Genomic DNA, 18,793 nt, shown 5'->3' on the forward strand with positions numbered 1-18,793 from the left:
CTGTATGTCTGCCTGTGTAGTTTGTACATTTCTGGTGCCCATGCAGTCTAGAAGAGGGTGTCTGATCCCCTGAAACTGGAATTACTAGCAGTTGTGTGCTGCCTTATGGATGCTGGGAACAGAACCTGAGAGTCCCAAGCCTTAGCATTAAATTCATTTGCATTTTCTATAGAATTCATACACACTTCATACCTGTTAATGTCATGCAGTATTTCCCATTAGTTTGTACGTGAATCAGAGTTTCATGGTATAAAATCGTCCATTTATGGCTTCATACTGGTACCTAAATTTTTCCATGTTTTGGATTTGGGACTAGGGATATTTAGCCTACTCAGGCTAGAGTCTGGCAACCGCTCCAAGCCCAGGTTCAGCAGGTCTTGCTACCAGGAAGTTTCAATATCAGCAATATTGAAAAGTCAGCTCTTACGGAGGGTGGTAAAGACAGCAAGGAGAGGAGAGAGAGCCCCCGGGGTGTCTCCTGACTGCGGCAGCGTGGGCAGCATGGGCAGCGAGTTCTCTTTCTCCTGGCTCAGTTTGTACTTTTCCATCTGCCAAACATTGACCATTCAGCGGCTTCTCCTGGTGCCTCTTCTCTTTGGGTGAGCAGCTGGGGTGAGCACAAGTGCTCTGTTGACCAGCAGTAGAGTGGAATGCTGCTCCTGCATAGCAGAATGCTTGTCGCTGAAGGCGTTTCTGTTCTCAGCTGTCGGCTCCCTCACCCAGGGGCCTGGCGTCCTTCCAGCTCTTTCCTGAAGTCTTTTCTGCCCAGCCTCAGTGCCCCTTCCTCTCTTGGAGGAATGTAGCTAGTGCTCCAAGGCCAGTGTCATTCTGAGCTGCCAATCCATCCCTTCTCTGGGAGTTCTTGTAGCGTCTGAGATGTCTCTGGGGGGACTCTCTTAGTCTCCACATTTCCACTCCAAGAGATTTTATTATCCACCTGGTTTACAGCGCTGCGCGTCAGCCGTCCCAAGGGTGGTTCTAGGTAGCAGTTTAATCCTGTTCAGAGGGAGCCTTCTTAGGTGTAGCTCTTAGCTTCTGTATCTGCAGGAGTGTCTTTTTATCTGTCTGTCTAGTCTATCCGTCTCTCCACCATCTATCCATCTCTCCTTTCTCTCTTCCTAGCTTTCCCCCCTACTCTGATTCCCCTGGGCTTTGCATTTTAAAAGTTATTTTCTTATTCTTTCTGCAGCTGGAGATTTGTCCAATGAGCTCGTCCGGCATTTCTTGATTGAGTGTACCCCGAAGGGAGTGCGGTTGAAAGGGTGCTCCAATGAACCATACTTTGGTGAGTTACTTGAGACGCTCTCTTGAGGCTTACCAGGGCAGGGATCTCCTCCTTCAGGCTGCTTGAGATCCCGGGGCCTCTCTGCCATGGTGTATTGCTCTCACTTCAGCCCCCAGGTCTAAAGCTGCCTCCGTCTGTCTTTAAGATAAGCCGAAAGTGTAATTGTCTTCAAAAGCTTTGTCAAAACCAAATAGATGAAAGGACCATCCGAGGGCTAGACTAAGACGGCCAACAAGTACTGTGAAGGGCTCCATCAGGGTTAGAGCCCAGTGTGACCCCCATCCCTCAGACACAAGGAGGAGCACACAGCTACCACCAGAGCCCCCCTCCTTCTTTGTAAAGGAGAGCCTTTCACAGCCTTGTGGATAAACTGGGCAGCCTAGCATCCTACTTGTTAAGAAGCACAGGGTACTTTGTGCATACAAAGCCCATGTGCTGGGAATATACTGCAGGTCTCTTGGTGGACCTCTTCACTGTCTTGGGACCTTCACTGTCACCTCTGGGCGTTGCGGGTCACATCCCACAGTGGTATAAAGGCTTGGCTTTTGAGAGTGTGGTCTCGAGTGTTTCTCTGGCTAAACACCCAGCAGGTGAAGAACTTGGTGATGCTCATTTGCTCTCGTCCACTCTGCAGGGAGCCTGACGGCGTTGGTGTGCCAGCACTCCATTACACCCTTGGCTTTGCCCTGCAAGCTGCTCATTCCGGAGAGAGGTATGCGGGGGAGGCGGTGTGAGCGGGGAGGCCTCTGTGTGCACTGGCGGTGTGAGGCGTTCTGCATTGTTGATAGCGTGCTGCTCCCGGGACCTGCACAGATCCTTAGAGAATAATGAGATTCTTTAGTGCTCTACATAAACCCCAAAGAAAGCGGGTGGCCACCGATTTAAGGGAGAAGGCCCTGCTGCTGCAAACAGCAGCCCCAAGACATTACTCATTGGAAGGTTTCTAGGAAACAAAGACTCTTTAGCTTAAAGATGTAAGACATGCGGGGACTGGACGGATGGCTCAGTGGTTAAGAGCACTGGTTGCAAGGATCTGGGTTCATTTCCAAGCACTGACATCAGATGGCTCCCAAATGTTTATTAACTCCCATTCCAGATATCTGGTCTTTTCTAGTCTCATTGGGCAGCAGGCATTCATGAGGTCCACAGACATACATTCTTGTAAAGCATGTATACATAAATAAGTAATGTATCATACACACATGTGTGTATGTATTCCCTGATCTTCAGGGTCACTTGCATTACATAAGGACAGACTTACAAAATGGGACATAAGCTGCTATGGCTAGATTTAGGTCATGAATGAACACATCTCTTTATTTTTATGTTTGTTAGAAAAGTTAAAACTTTTAAAAATTAGTATCTAAGGAATATGGGGCTTGATTGTGTGTTCCAGCTTCCCTGTAGGTAAATGGGGGGCTTTTCTTTTAAATGTTGATCATTCATGTAAATGAATTCAGAGTCTAGGAAAATGTTTGAGGGGAACCATGCTCCCCCGTCTGTGTTCTGGATGGGATGGAAGTTTCTGTGACTGAACTGTTGAAGGTTAAAATGGCTGTCACCGGCTGGGATTCCCGTCATGAACACTTGTTTCTCTTTTCTCTCGTCTTCCTGCAGATCCACTGGAGGAAATAGCAGAAACCTCTCCCCAGACGGCAGCCAACTCAGCAGCCGAGCTGCTGAAGCAGGGGGCAGGTCAGTAGACACAGCCTTGCTCCCTCTGACTCTGCAGCTCCGAGTCATGGGGCAGAACCGAACTCCTTGCTGGCACTTCCGTCTGGACAGTCATTTCCTGCTTTTCTATGCACTCTGAAGGAGGTTTCCTTTTATAGATGCCTGGCAGGGCTGCCTGCAGTGCAGCTGTGAGGAGACATGCCAGGGCTTAAGAGGCTAGAGCTACTGGTCTGACTCGAACAAGACCAAATTCAGTGGGATAAATGTCAAGTCCTGTATTTAGTGTGGGGGTGGGGGCGCAGCAAGGCAGGATGTGGGTGACCCGTCTTGGCAGCTGAAAATGCAGAAATGTCCTGTAGCTGTGACTCAACAGTCACTCATCGTGAGTCAGCCGCTGGACCCTATCTGCCATCCGTGTGGTGAGGCATACCACCCAGAGCCGGGTCTCTGGCCGCTTCGTCGAAACATCTCTATTAATTGATTTCACTTCTTAGACCCATGACAGGAAGGTAGCCGGGTCTAGAGATCCCATGTGAATGTGGGCTCTCCATTTGTGGCATCCTGCAGCACAGTGTTACAGCTGATGAGCTAGTGTCCTTACGTCAGTAAGTGAGGGCCATAGCTTACTTAGAGCTCGGTCTTTTAAAGTTATAATTTCTTGAAAATTTACATCATTTCCGTCCCTCCCTTTTCCCCTCCTACTCCTTCCATGCTCCCCACTCCCTGCCATATTCACGAGCCCTACTTCTTTGGTTGTTACTATTATTACACACACGCACGCGCAGCGCACACACACACACACACACACACACACACACACACACATACACACACGAGTCCATTTAGCGTTGCTCACATGTACCTGTATTTAGGCCTGACCATGTAGGATTTAATAACTTATTGGGGCATTCATCCATGAAGAAAACTGATTGTCTCCTGTCAGACTCCATTCATTGCCTCTAGCTTAAATTTCCCAAGATGGAGAGTTCACTCTTGGTGTTAATGGGCTTAAGAAATACCTTTGGTATTTGCTCATCAGTATGATGTCACACAAAGTATTTTCTTTGTTCTCAAATGTTTCCCTTCTGCTCTCCCAACTCATTCCACCCACATAGTTAAGACCTCCCCTCCCCACCAATAGTTTGGACTTTTCTAGAATGTCTTATGCTGTAAACACAAACTATGTAGCACTTTCAGATTGGTTTCTTTTACCTGGTAACATGCATTGAGCTTCTTCCATGGTGCTCATGGATGGGTGACTTCTTTCATTTTGTGTAGTGCAAGAGTGTATATATGTGTTTGTACAGATACATGTGGGTGCCTGAACATGTTTGTGCACGTGTGTTTAGAGGCAGAGGTCCATGTTGTGTTATCTTCCACAATTACTCTATATTTTTTGAAGTAGAGTCTCTCCCTGAACCTGTAGCTCATTGAGCTCCAGACTCCCCAGTGCTACGGTTAGAAGCCTATATCACGCCCAGATTTTGTGTTTCTTGGGGACCTGAGCTCAAATTCTCATGCTTACAGCTTCCATGACACTCATTTTTACCAACTAAGGTGTCTTCCCAGCCCTGGGTTAACCACAGTTTATTTATCCACATAGCTACTGAAGAGTATCTGGTTGCCTCTTAAGTTTTGGCAAGTATGAACGAAGTTTCTAAAAATATCCAAATGCAAGCTTTTGGTCAATATGTTTCCAACTTCTTTGATTAAATATGAAGGAGACTGATTGCTAGATCATGTGGCAAGACTATAGTTAACTTTGAAAGTAACCGCGGAAACTTTTTTACAAAGTGACTGCACCATTTTGCATTCCCACCAGCAGCTGGGAAGCATCCCTTTGCTCCACATCCTCACTGTAGGTGATGGCATCACTCTGAAGGATGTGCTCATTATAATAGGTGGATAGTGGTAGCTCACTTTTTGCCATCTCCCAAGTAACTCACTATCCAGCTAGAATGCTATGGTAAAGTCTATGAAATTTATTCATCTCCTCTGTATAATTCATATTCTTCTAATGTAGTCTTCTCTGTAAAGTTAAACCCATCACTGTGACCACTGTTCAACCGAAGAACACTCTCTCATTTATAGTGTGGAATGTGTTTTAGACTTACAAAAGATGGGTCATCCATGGCCACAACAAAGGTGACAGGGACTTGCTCCAAGCTAGAAGTGTGTCCCTGTGGTATTCCTGGGTTCCAGCCAGACTGCCAGTCAGAGTGTTGATGTCTGATGTGTATGCAGCTGTACAGGCCTCAGGTTATGTTGTTCAATATGGACATATTCTTCCTATCCAGTAGAGGGGGAGAACAAAGGAGCAGACACTGAGGAAGGCCTCGAGGAATTGTTTTCCTGACCTAAGAGAAAAGCCTTTCCCTGGGTAGACAGCCTTTCCCTTTTTCTTCTGGTCATTTCTGAGCCTGAGCAGGCTGGCCCTGGGCCACGACTCACTGTGGCTATGAGATAAACTTATAGCCCTTAAGTTTGTTGTAGGTGCTCCCTGGAGCCCTCCAGGCTTGTGACCCCTGTATTATACCGATACATAGTGATGTACGGCATACTGATATTATAACATACTGATGTTAAGACATCAGTATGGCCTCTGGCTAACTTGGTTATTTGCTTCTGCTCTTAAAAATATACTTAAAATAAAAACCTGTAATGATTGGTTTTGAAACCACAACTATGTATCAACATTATTTTTAAAAAAGAGAAACAGAAACAAACACCACTGAAGAAAATGGGTCATGGTGACCTACCATCTGGGAGAGCCCACCTCATGGAGCAGAGTGGGTGGCTTGTCTCATCCCACGCCATGGATGGAGCTCCTGAGTAATGGCTGTCGGTCAGATCATGCTGGGATCTTGCCTCTACCACCCACCGTCTGAGTTTGTGTCAGCAACAAATCTTTGCTTTTCTGCCCATATGATTAGTGCCAGAACCCGTCAGAGTGCTTCTGCACACTGACGTAATATCACTCCGTTCATATAGTTCTCCTTCAGTTCCCTCCTAACCGTGTTCGTCCAATAAATGTGTCATTCAGTCCTGTTAATGTCCACTTTTGTTCCAGCACATCATGCTAATATATTTTATCGAATCTTTGGGAATTTCATATAATGCATTTTGATCACATACACCCCAACCCCTCCCAGATCCTCCTCCTACATGTCACCGTCCAAACCTCATGTTCTGTTTTTTTTTTTTTAATGTAATAACTTACTGAGCCCAAGTAGTTCTGTCTGTGTACTCGTGGGGATGGGGGCATCCGCTGGAGTATGACCAACCTTCCAGGAACCACACCCCTAAAGAAAAACTGCCTCTCACTGCCTTTACCAGACATCGGCTGCCGTTGGTTCCTCTGCTAAGGACTGGGACCTGTGTGTCTCTTCCAGCTGTGTTGGCCTGTTGACTGGCTTGACCTTGGCTGCTGTGAGTTCATGAGTGCAGCAGCAGGGTGTATTAAGTGTTCCGTCATCCCTGACCTCTGGCTCTGCCGTAGTATTTCCTGGGTCTTGTGTGGAGGGCTGTACTCTCGATTTCCCATGTGTGGCTGAGTACAGCTTGCCATTTTCAAATACATTTCCCCATCTTTTAAAAGAGCATTAATTTTTTTAACAGATGGGTTTTCTTAGGGATAAGACTTTGTGTCAAACCTCATAGTCTTGTTTAATTATCAGGGCTGGCATTAAGACATGAGGCTTAACTTGAGGTTGCTTTGAGGTTTTTTTTTCCCCTTTATACTGTAACACAGCAGGAGTGTGGATTCAGCTCAGCAGGTCTCAGGGTGGAGTGTGCACCATCCTTGCCTGAGGATTAGCTTTGGTCATTTAGAATTCCTGTAACACAGACATTGCATCAAAAGAGTGGGGCTGTTCTGATCTCTGATCGCTGCAGTTCCCAGACTCTCCCAGCTGAGTTCCGCTTGTCATCCTGATCCTGCTAAGGTCCTTGGAAATGCCCCATGTCTTCACAGTAGAAGCCTAGACCCAGCAACACAGCAGTCAGTGCAGGATGGGAAATTTGATACTAACGTCATTATGACTTTGTTCCAAAGGCTGAAACAATTTGTTTCTATATTTTAAGCCTTCAATTCTTAATTGTTTCTTCTTGAAACTGAGGCGTGTAAGCTAATCCTGGAAAAAGGGGCCCTTTCACTAGGCTTCCGATGGTTCTGGAGATAGTGTGGCTGCTCAGCTTAGTGCTATGTGAGTATAATTTAATAAAGATTGTGTGTTCTTTTGATTTTTTTTTTTTTGAGCAGGGCAGTGCTAAAAAGAAGAGGGGTGTCGGTGACTCCTGAACCTGTTACTCGTACCTGTTACTTGTGCGCCCACGTCGCGCTGGGAAGAGGGGGAGGGGAGGCGGACTGGGAGTCCTGTGAGCCACAGACTGCACTGGGCACCAGCCAGTTCTGTTCCCGCCATTCCCTTCCCCGGGGCTCGTCCTTCATGGACGGCTCTTTTACATTCCTTTTCGTAGTTTGTGTAATGAGTTTACTCATGGTTTTTGCAAATACAGTGCAGATCTCAGGTTTTTTGTGGTTATGTAGCAATCCACTGTGTAATTCAGCTCTTCACGGTCACCCAGCTTCTCGGTCATGCTCTAAGGACTGTCTTTCTACTGCGTTTGCCCTGAATTCTACCTATCGCCTTAAGCTGAAGTCCTAGAAGTGACACTCAGGAATTCAAACATGTGGACCCGAAGCTACCTTCAGTTGTAAACTTTCCCCAGCAGGGGAGCTCCCTGCTGCTCCTAGAACTCCCTGCTGTTCAACACTCCCCCGTTTAATGTCCATGAAGCACCTCAGCACCAGGTCCACCAGGTCTCCCCTCACCTGGAGCACAGGCTCTGCAGGCCACACCGTGTCTGTGGGAGTTGGTGCTGTCCCACTGGCGTGACCATAGGGAGCTGCCTCCAGGGGTGTCACTTCGCCCAGCGTCTCCCAACACCAGGCTCCTGCCTGGTACCATGGTTGGAGCAGTCCTTATCAGGAAGCTCCTTGTGGTGTCTCCAAGACAACAGTCTAGTCTGTGGTTTCCTGTGAACCGCATCCAGGTGTGCCAAGTCTGTGGGATTTTCATAGTAGTTAGGTCAGACACACACACACACACACACACACACACACACACACACACACACGGAGTGTTCACCCTCCTGAAGTACGTTTTCCATTTTCCAGGCTTCTTTCCAGTGCCTGTTCATGGCACATATGCTTTTGATTTTATAGTTCTAATCATAGCAGAGATGGTTTATTCTGCTTTTCCAATTACCTGCTAACCATTTTTCCATGTTGCTATATAATTTTCATGATTACTATTTGCTGGTTGTTTCAGATTTCATTGAAAGAATGAATTTAACCCTTCCTTTATTCTTGAATCTATTTCCATTTTTTTATTTTAATTTTAAATAGCTTATTTTACATGTCAATCCCAGTTCCCTCTCCCTCCCCTCCTCCCACACCCCCCCATCCTCCCATCCTATTGCCAATTCCTTCTGCATAGGGGATATCTAGAGTCTATCATTTCACTCAGGGTAGGGTCCAGGCACTTCCCTAAGAGTCCAGGCAGAGAGAGCAACCCTCTTTGTGTTATGGGCACACGATGTCTGTTAGTATTCGAGGGATAAACACTGATCCACTGCTCAGGACCCCATAGGTAGCCCAGGCCTCCTCACTGACTCTCACATTCAGGGGATCTGGATTGGTCCCATGCTGGCCTCCCAGCTGTCGGTCTGGGGTCCAAGAGCTCTCCCCTGTTCGGATCAGCTGTCTCTGCTGGTTTTGCCAGCCCATTCTTTGCCAATTTGCTCTTCGCTCCTCTCTCTCTGTCACTGGGTTCCTTGGGTTCTGTTCAGTATTTAACTGTGGGTGTTTGCCTCTGCTTCCATCAGTCACTGGATGAAGGCTCCAGGATGGTTATAGACATCAAGTTCACTATCAGGAATGGGCATTCGAGGTGGTCTCTCTACTATTGCTTAGCTTGCCAATTGGTGTCATCCCTTTAGATCACTAGAAGTCACAATGGTGCCTGGTCTGTCTTCTAACCTATGATTCCCTCTTCCCCCTATTCTACCCCCCCCCAGTCGACCTTCCTGTTCCTCCATGTCCTACTCTCTCTTCCTCTTCTCCCCCTCTCTATTTCCCAGGTCCCCCTCCCCCCCACCCCTCGCCGTGTTCCCCATCTGTTCAGAGGATCTTGCCTCATTTCTCTTCTCTTGGGTACCATGTATATCTTTTAGGTTCTTTCCTGTTTCCCAAACTCTCTGTCAGTGGAAGTGCAGACTGGCACTCTCCTGATCCATGTTTAAAATCCATATATGAGTGAGTACATACCATGTTTGTCTTTTTGTGACTGGGTTACCTCACTCAGGATGGTTTCTTCCAGTGCTATCCATTTACCTGCGAATTTCAAGATTCCATTTATTTCCATTTTTTTTCCTACTGTAAGGCATGCGGCATGAATGTCTTCCTCTGTAGATTAGCTGTGTCACACATACTATGGAAGATTTTTCTTTTTGTACCTTTGAAGAAGTGGGACCCTGAACTTACCTCCAGGTTTCTAAGATCCTCCCGATATATGTGGCTTAATTATCCAGAATGGGCTCTGGCTACCCCAGCATAAAAGGTACCCATTGCATCAGAGCTGTGTGGGCTTTATGCCTTGGACAGTTTTAATTTTAAGAATTTTTGGCGCCTTGCTGTCTTTCCCAAGAGAGCACGGGAAAGCCGCTAGTTTAGATGGGAGCTGACATGCAAGTAAACCAACAAGGCTTGCGGTCCCCTGTCACGGCCTCACTGCGATTGTGAGGCAGATCTAACACTGAAGTCGTCTGTGAAGCTTGTTCTAGCAAAGTTGCCTTGGCCTGAACTCAGGGGTGGTGACTTCCAATGTTTATCATCTCTGAGCCTAATCTCCTTGTCTGCAAACTAGAGGCGATAAAAAATAGACAGTTCTTTGGGGCTCTTTGGCATCATTATGACTAAGAGGTACTAGGTTAAGCTTAAAATAGTAAATAGAATATATATATTAATATATATGTATATATATATATGGGTTAGAAATTTCTTAATTCCGATTTGCATTTAGACACTGGGGTGGTCAAGCTCCTTTTCATGAGTGTAAATGAAAATAAAGCACCTCAGATGAAACTGTTATTTGTGAGTTTAGGAAGTCCTGTTGGGTTGGTTTACGGTGCTGGGGATGGACAGGTGCTCAGCCATGGAGCTGAGCTCATAGCCTAACGCTGCCTAAAGGCAGTGAGGCGACTTGTCTCGAGCTCCAGAGGTTCTTTGTTTCCTCTCAGTGTCTACTCCCCTTTTGGCGCAGGACAGACCTTCCTTCCTAGCATTTCTGTTCTGGGGCCAGTGAAGCTTCAGTCCTGACTGACTCTTCTAACTCCCAAATGAAGGCAGAGGCCTTCCTTTTCCAATCAACTTGTCAGTAAGACCGCATTCCTCTTTCCCTTCTCCACCATGGCTACACTGTGCGCTCCCTCCCTGAAGCTCAGGGCCTCAGACCTTCTGGCTCGCATGGTAGAGAGGAACAGCACCATTGTTCGGCTCCAGTGGGCTAGGTCTCCTTGGAGCAACCTCCTGTGGCAGTCCTCTCTGGTCCCCCTGACTGGACTCGTGTCGGTGCTCCTGTGGAAAGGTGTGGTACCTGCTGCTGCTAAGCAGAGAGGGCAGAAGCACCTCAGGGACCTCACCAAAGGCGTCACTGGATAAGAACCACTGCTCTGAGGCGTTTGAGGCACAGTTAGTATAATCCCATGCTGCCTTCTGCAAAGTGAAGCCAGCAGGGGCAATTCCATTGTTAATCTGTCCTCTGCGGTTCTAACATCATACAAGATGGGGTCATTTATGAAGGAGAAAGCTGTATTTTGGCTCATGTTTCTGAAGTTTGTGGATGGTGTTGTCGTCTGCTTGGCTTCTGAGGGTGGCTTTGTGCTGCTTCCACTCAGGCAGGAAACAGAAAGGCAGTTGAGGGTGGTGTAAAGGGGGGCAAGCCAAGAGGGAGCCCCACTTTTGAAGCCACCCACTCTGTTCTGGTGAAAGCCATGAAACCCTCTTAATATCCACCGTGACAGTCGGATCTCAGCAGGAGTCTCAGAGGGGACAGGCAGGATTGTTTCTAGGAAAAGGGCCCGTCTCCATCTCTGCACTGGAGGCTCTGGTTTTCTTCAGTGAATGATCTTCATGCAGAGCCCAAAGCATCCCTTGTGCTAACAAACCAGCTTCTACCCTCTCAGATCTGTGTTAACCACTGTTTGTAATGCAGGAAGAGGGGCCAAACAGGCGGTGGGGTCCTCGGGGCTGAACGTCTGCTCAGTTACTGTCCTCGACCTCCTGAGAGGAGATGACTACAGAGAACACCCTCACTTGGCAGTGTGGCTGGGAGCTTGGCAGGTGGGGGTGTATGCACTAAGACACTGGGCTGCAAGCCGTTTCTCCACAGCTCCTCTGTAAGCCCTTCCCTCTCTTTAGACAAGGTAGCGTGTAGAACGGAGTCACCTCGTGGATGTTTCTCAGGGATTTCAGTGTCCGTACTCATCATAGTTTTGGGCATTTGTGTTACTGTAAGCATTGTCTTTATTATCGCCGATACCAGGGAAGACCCTGAATGTACACAGTATTTCTCTCCCCAACAGGCCTTGTTACATCCTCTTCTTGGCCCTGGAGCAAGTGTGTGCTTGACACTGGAAAGCAGGGAGCGTGTGCTCGCCGGTGCTGCTGGCCTGGGTCACACATTCAAATTGTCCCTGGTCCTTTCCTCTTCTGGTTGGTCTCTCTGCATGTGCCAGAGCATGTGTGTCCTCAACAGTCCTGGCTGATGTCCTTCTCACGCTTCCCCGTTGTCTTGCAGCCTGCAATGTTTGGTACTTGAACTCTGTGGAAATGGAGTCCCTCACTGGTCACCAGGCAGTCCAGAAAGCCTTGAGTATGACCCTGGTTCAGGAGCCACCTCCGGTGTCCACAGTGGTACATTTCAAGGTGTCTGCTCAGGGTATCACCCTGACTGACAACCAGAGAAAGTAAGTATGGGGCGGGAGGGTCAGCAGCAATGTCCAGCCATTTTCCATTCTGTTCTTTGAGATGGGACTTTTAGTAACCTGGGACTCACTGTTTTGGCTGGACTAGCTTGTCAGTGAGCACCAGGGATCTGCTTAGGGCCATGCAGTCCCCCAGTCCCTCCATTGCTAGAGTTACAACTCACACCAGCATACCCATCTTTACATGGGTGCTGAGGGTCTGAACTCAGGTCCTCGTGATTGCTCTGCAGATGCTACCCATGCGCCAGCTCTCCAGCTCCAAGACTGCTTTCTTTTAAGCATTTTGTTTAAGAAGCAGAGTCTTTCAGGTCATTACTTTAGAATCGCCGAGACGGACTGGAACCAGTTGGCTTCTTTCTGTCTTTGCACCATTGCTTCCATAAATGTGGGCAGCTCGTGCCAAAGTAACACAGTGTGGTGTCAGGAGCCCTTGTGACAGATGCGTAGGACATAGCCCAGGCCACACTGAGCCGTCCGTGCACCAGGAGTCTCCCTGCAGACCCCACAGCTGCGGTGCCTTCCCCAGGGCCAGTTCTTTACGGGAGACCTTGTCTTCATCTTCCTAAGTTGCTGAATCGTTTGAAGACGGGATCTTCCACCCACCTCTTGAGGACGAAACAAACGCTTGGGCTAAGTGCAAGGGCAAGGGCCACAGAGCAGAATCTGCCTTTGCTGACAGAGCTTCTCGCCGCACTTACAGCACATGACCCCTAGCAGACTCCTTAATCTCTGGTGCTTGGTTTTTTCCTTCTCTCAAAACTATGACAGAATGCCTCCCCCAGAATTTAAGAACTCTAAAAGAGCATTGGGCACATGCCACTCACGGTGCTGTTGACATGGGCTCAGCCTTGGCAGATCCATCAGCTACCTTGCCAGGTGGCGGTCACTCTTCATGGTGCTTCTGTTGGCCACCGGCGAGAACCCTCCAACTGGTTTCAGGTTGTTGATTGTGTTCATAAACACATACCTGGTTCTTCTCCCCAAATGACAAGTAAAGGCATCGTTTCTACTCCACAAAAATCCTGCTAGGGAAATGACAGACCTACCTAGACTATCTTCCGTCATCCTAGATCCCAGTGACTGGAACTGCCCTCTCTCTGCCCACCCAACAGGCTCTTCTTCCGGAGACATTACCCTGTGAGCACTGTGATCTTCTGTGCTTTGGACCCACAAGACAGGAAGTAAGAATTCTGCATTTTTATAACTGAAGTGTCCTTTCATCCTTGAATTTTAAAGCATTAACATAACTTCTTTGTCTCTTCAATCTCAAGGTGGATCAAAGATGGCCCTTCCTCCAAGTAAGTGGCCAGCGTCTCTTCTCTTTTTGAGGCTAGTAACAGTGCAGAGCTAAATTCAGTTCTAGATGTGCTAAGAAGGGCTTATTTAAAAGACCAAACACGACAAAGCAGTGATTGTCAGTGGGATCGTTTGTTGGGGTTAGACTGAAAATAAGGAAAAGTGTTCAGATTTTAGAGTGCAGGCCTGCATGGTGTTGGCTTGTCCTCTGTGGTGGGATGGATGCGCACTGCCCATATTGTTTCTGTGTTGTCCTTTTTCCTACACACTTGAGACAGGTGTCTTACCTCAGTCCAGCCATTTAAGAGAGTGCCAGTACTGCTGAGGTCCCCAGATCTATGCGTGTGAGCAGACCTGAAGCCCACGCCCAGCACTTCCAAACTCAGGGGACCATGTCCTGTACCTTTGATGGGCAAGTTCTCATTCCAACATTACCATCAAGGTGGTCAGGGAGCCTAATCCTCACCCCTGCTACAGGGGCTTCCCTCTGCCTCCCAACTGGCTTCCTCCACATACTCTACGCTGTTGATCTCCCGTGGTCATCACATGCCTCCTTCCCGGCAGGCCCATTTCAGGGTTTCCAGATCTGGAGAACTGACCAGTGGTAGCAGACAGCCACAGCTTCCTGACGTGATCATAGTCTCACAGGCTCGAGAGGAGTCCTTGGTGTATTAGCCTTCTGGGTTGGGTGTCTGGTGTAGTCAGGGCTGGGAGCTTCTAGTATTCTCCTGGAGCTCCTAAGGCCTTCACTCTCCAGAGGATACCCTGATTTTCATGGCTAGCTGGAGCTCAGGGCTCTGTGTCCAGAAGATCTCTTAGCCCTGTGGAAGAGGGTGCTAGGGAGCAGGCAGAGCCTCAGGTTTGATCCAGGGTGGGGTAGCATTCCTCTAGGCTCAGCACTCCCTCTCGCTGCGGTTTCCAGGGACCAGAGTCAGGGTGGTGGATAGGTGTCCAAGCTCGTGCTTGGCACGTCATAGCCTGGCATAGGTACAGTTGCTATTGCTCCCAGGTTGCTGCTGTGTGAGAACGATGCCCTGCATGTGTGGTGCAAGTGTGTGTGGTGCTGCACAGTGTACTAGCTATTCTGACCCAGACCTGTCTCTCGCAGAGTCTTCGGATTCGTGGCCAGGAAGCAGGGCAGTGCTACAGACAACGTATGCCACCTGTTTGCAGAGCATGACCCCGAGCAGCCTGCCAGTGCCATTGTCAACTTTGTGTCAAAGGTCATGATTGGCTCCCCTAAGAAGATCTAAGTCCGTTACAGCCAAGCCCGCCAGATGCCTCACAAGGCCCTCGTAATGGCGGGCCCCCATTTGTACCAGACTGACAATCCTCACATTCCAGACCCAAGGGTGGAGACTATGGCAGCTCTTCAAAACAGAGACAACGTCACCACAGATTGGCCTTTCCTGAGAGTAACTTCTCATCCAACTCACCCACATAGTCAGGCGCATTTTGAGTGGAAGGATCTTGGGCCAGCATCCCACGGGCACGGCTGTAACAAGGAGAGAGTTTAGAAGACAAGGCAGCCCTGAGTCCCTGGCTCACTAGCATCTGTGTGGATGAGGAACACCCACCCTGCTTGGCAGGGGCTGAGTAACCTTGGTGCCCCACTTGTCAGAAGAAGGGCTCTGACCAGCAACTCCCTCGTCTGGTCTTTCTACGGTGGACGGTGGTGAAATTGAGGAGGAGGGGAAGCATGGTTAGTGAAGGTTCGCGCAGGTTGGAACATGGTTGGGAGTCTAAGTTAGGGGACGGTTGAAGGGGTGCGAGGTGAGGGCAGTGGAAGCCTCTGGTGTCGGGGAGAAGCGTGCAGTGTCAGAGACCCCACTGCGGGTGTGAGGACCCCACGATCCTACTCGCAGGTGGCCAGCTGGGCTGGGGAGAACCTAGGAAGGAAAATGAGAAGACGGAATCAAAAACGCCATTTTATGTAATTTATATTTTACTTATGCCAAATTATTTATAACTGCTTGCCATTGCCATGTCATGTGCTGCAGCCGACTAAGCCGGGATTGCTGGAAGGATCGTCCCCTTGTAGACACACCAGAGACAACTGTCCCTTCAAGGAGAAGGTGAGCAGTGGTCTCGGGGTGACACCACGCAGTCCTTCATCTTCAGTTCTGCCAAGCGGTTCAGCCTCAAGCAGCCCACCCTCTGTTTGCACAGCGACATGTCTTGCCCATATGTGGGTCATCTCTTCCTGATGGGAATGTCCAGGAGATGTGGGAGACTAAGATGCTGGGATCAGTCTCGGCCTCCTTTGCAAGACTGACTGGGCCCTCTCCGGGCCTGCGGGATCTACAGTGCATGTGGCATTTCTAAGCTGTTACCATGATTCTCCTGCGGCACCTGCAGCTTCCATGGGGACCTATGTGGGTGTCGGGAGGGAGAGAAGGGGGACGAAGAGAAAGATTGGGAATTGTAGTCCTCACAGACTAGGTTTGATTTGCTGAGTCAGGTGCGATGGCTCATGCTAAGATCGGCACCCCAGTGTTGCAGGCTTCCTGCCTGCTTCTGTCAGTGGTCAGGGATTTTTGAAGACGCCAGTGAGCCCTGCACTTCCCGGAATGGAGGTAGAGCAGGGCTATTGGGAGACAAAGCCAGAGTCTCCTTCTCTCAGAACGTCACACCCCAGGAAGGCTCGAGCATCCCCATCCCAGCCTGAAATCCCCACGCTCTGATTTCTATAGTCCCCAGTGCCAGCTTACACATCTCGTAGCTGGGATAGGCGACCATTGTCAGGCTGGGTTTGAAAATCTACATGGTGGATCCTCTGTTTCAAAAGGGGGCAGAGATGGAACTACATGTAGAATTGAAATCAGCTCTGGTTTTGTGTGTGTGTGTGTGTGTGTGTGTGTGTGTGTGTGTGTGTGTGTGTGTGTGTGTGTGCGTGTGTGTGTGTGTGTGTATGTATGTACAGGTGGACCATTCCACTTTTAGCTCATGTGTGTGTTTGTGTGTGTTTACAGGTGGATCATTCCACTTTTAGCTCCTGTATGTGTCTGTATGTATACAGGTGGACCATTCCACTTTTTAGCTCCTATTGATGCACCAAAAGCAAGTGCCTCATTTCTGTGCCAAATGTTTGCCTTGGTCTCTAAGGACCTCCTTCGTGGACACACTCTGATGTGCCTGTTAGAGGGAACGTGCATCATTCCCTAGAGGCCCCATGTCTTCCACAGAGGCTTCTAGTGTTTCAGCTATTCATATGCAGCTAAAACCCAGATGGGGTGGGGTGGGGACTGAAGTTTGTGCTCTGGCCAAGAAGTGCCACGTCCTACGATGGTTTATATGTAAATGTGACCCAAAGACCATAGGCCAGGTTCCTTGCTGGAGGGGGAGACAGCCTGATTAGAAATCAGCAGGGCAGAGCTGAAGCAAGCCTTCTAATTAATTGGGATTTCAGGGCTTCCCACGATGGAATGCATCCAAGAAGCCACGTGAATGTGCTTTCAAAACTGACTGACCAGATGTGACCTTTACTCAAGGCAGTGGTCAAGGGTATTACGGAATTTGCTCTGAGGAACCACAGGAAGACAGCTCTACAAGCTGGTAGGACTAGGTTCTGTCTTCTGTGTGTAGCTGTTTATTGAACAGAGCAAGGTGAGACACAATATCATAGACTATACTGTGTGCTCAGAAACACTGGGAAGGGGCATTGCCCACGGGCATCATTTGGGCACAAGTTACATTCTCCTGGGAGTAAATTCAGTGATGCCCTACCTACCACTTCCAATAGATAGCCAGGGTCCCATTAACCTTCTCATTAATGGTCTTATAGTCTCCAGTGTTGGACTATACCCATGTTAGAAACCGCAATGCATTTATCCTCAGTGTCAAAGACATTGTAATGTTGCCTTATCTGTCTTATCTGTTAGCGCAGTTTTCACTATTCTATATTGTAAAGAATATATATCCAGTATGTAAATGAGTGTTCTATAAACCTTTTGTATAGGCATTTTCTCTGCTCTTTAAATATCAGCCTTATTCAGAGTATAATAAAATTTATGACCTTGGTAAGTAATGAAACATGTCTTGTTTTCTTTTGTTCTTGTCTTTTGTATGCATGTGTGTGCACCTTTGTGTGTTTGTGAGTGTGTGGTGTGTAAAGATCAGAAGACAACCTTAGTTGTAGGTTACATCATGCACTAAATATCACCACACACCAGGCAGGGCAAATCACCAAGGCGAAAGCCACTCCCTTGCATGGGCCTGAGGTACCCCTCTCCCACCTACAGACTCCCCTCTGTCGCTCAGCCAGCTGAGGGGGGTGGGGGACCCAAGGATTCTAGATAAACAGCAGATCAGCAGCCTGGGAAGCTGTGCCGGTTACACTGCTGGGGGAACCACAGCCCACAGAGCAGGCCCTTGCCTGCTCACTCAGCATTACAATGGCGGTGCTGTCTGCCCAAGTAAAAGATTCAAGACTCACAGTCTGCAGGCTCTGGGTAATATGCAAAATGTCTGAAATACAATGGAAAATTACCTGCCCTACCAGGAAATCTCATCATGGCTTAGATTATGCCTACATCAAGAGGCACCAGAGGCTCGATTTCAAAGTAGCCATCATTAAAAAAAAATGCTTCAACAAACAAATACAAATTCCCTTTAAGGAAAAATTTAGAAAACACCTACGAGAAATAGAAGCTATGAAGTTAGAGGTATGTTGGTGGAAATTTAAAACCAAACCTCCCTAAGAGGCCGAGGCAATGACCCAGTCACTGAAGCACTTGCCCTGCAGGTACAAGGACCTACATCTGCTCTACAGAATTCATGTAAAAACGGTGATTATGGTGGCATCCGTTTGCAATACTAACACTGGACAGTAAGACAGAAGATTACCAGGAACATGCTAGTTCCTCTGTCTCTTGAGTGTAGCTGGAGTTTCTTTCCAGCCTGGTCCCATCACCCTTCAGCCCCAAATGAAAACAAGGATGCTATATTAATTTATAAACTGTTGGTTATGGCTAGGGCAGGCTGTCCAGCAGGAACTGAAGCAGAGGCCATGCTTACTGGCTTGCTCCCCATGCCTGTCTGACAGGAGCAGCTTTGCAATTGAGGTTCCCTATTCCCAGGTTTGTATCAAGTGGACAAAAGCTAGCCAGTGTACCTCCGACTGAAGATTGGCACCAGCGGTCTTCAAACAGAAAGGAACGAGAGAGAGAGAGAGAGAGAGAGAGAGAGAGAGAGAGAGAGAGAGAGAGAGAGAGAGAGAGAGAGAGAGAGAGAGAGAGAGAGCCTCAAGAAAGAAAGCTAAACTGCTGTGGCTGTAAATACGGTGTGGCCACCATTTCCTTACAGGCTCTATAATTAATATTTGATGATTGAAGAAAATACTTCAATAGCGTCTGATGCTCATTTTGAAGTGGGGCTGTTAAGACATGTAGATGAGATTGAGTGTGCACAAGTCAAACCATACAGTGATTTTAAAAATGTGTGTGGGTGTTTGGTTTGTATGCATGTCTGCATACTGTGTGGATGCATGAT

General features: G+C 48.2%; 1 protein-coding gene across 7 annotated transcripts in view; it reads left to right on the plus strand.

Annotated features, from left to right (window-relative positions):
* The window catches only part of Tns3 (tensin 3), a 233,842-nt gene extending 216,512 nt beyond the window's left edge, over positions 1-17,330 (plus strand). For all 7 annotated transcript variants that reach the window (XM_040746680.1, XM_040746679.1, XM_040746678.1 and 4 more), the window contains 7 exons: positions 1,190-1,285; positions 1,920-1,997; positions 2,903-2,980; positions 11,821-11,989; positions 13,120-13,188; positions 13,279-13,305; positions 14,412-17,330. In XM_040746680.1, coding sequence (XP_040602614.1) covers positions 1,190-1,285; positions 1,920-1,997; positions 2,903-2,980; positions 11,821-11,989; positions 13,120-13,188; positions 13,279-13,305; positions 14,412-14,556 — 662 coding nt within the window. In that variant the 3' untranslated portion in view covers positions 14,557-17,330. The remainder of the gene's footprint in view (positions 1-1,189; positions 1,286-1,919; positions 1,998-2,902; positions 2,981-11,820; positions 11,990-13,119; positions 13,189-13,278; positions 13,306-14,411) is intronic.
* The last annotated feature ends 1,463 nt before the right edge of the window (positions 17,331-18,793 follow it).

The sequence above is a fragment of the Mesocricetus auratus genome, unplaced genomic scaffold (genome assembly GCF_017639785.1).
Source record: "Mesocricetus auratus isolate SY011 unplaced genomic scaffold, BCM_Maur_2.0 Super-Scaffold_100006, whole genome shotgun sequence".
NCBI classification, from domain to species: domain Eukaryota; kingdom Metazoa; phylum Chordata; class Mammalia; order Rodentia; family Cricetidae; genus Mesocricetus; species Mesocricetus auratus.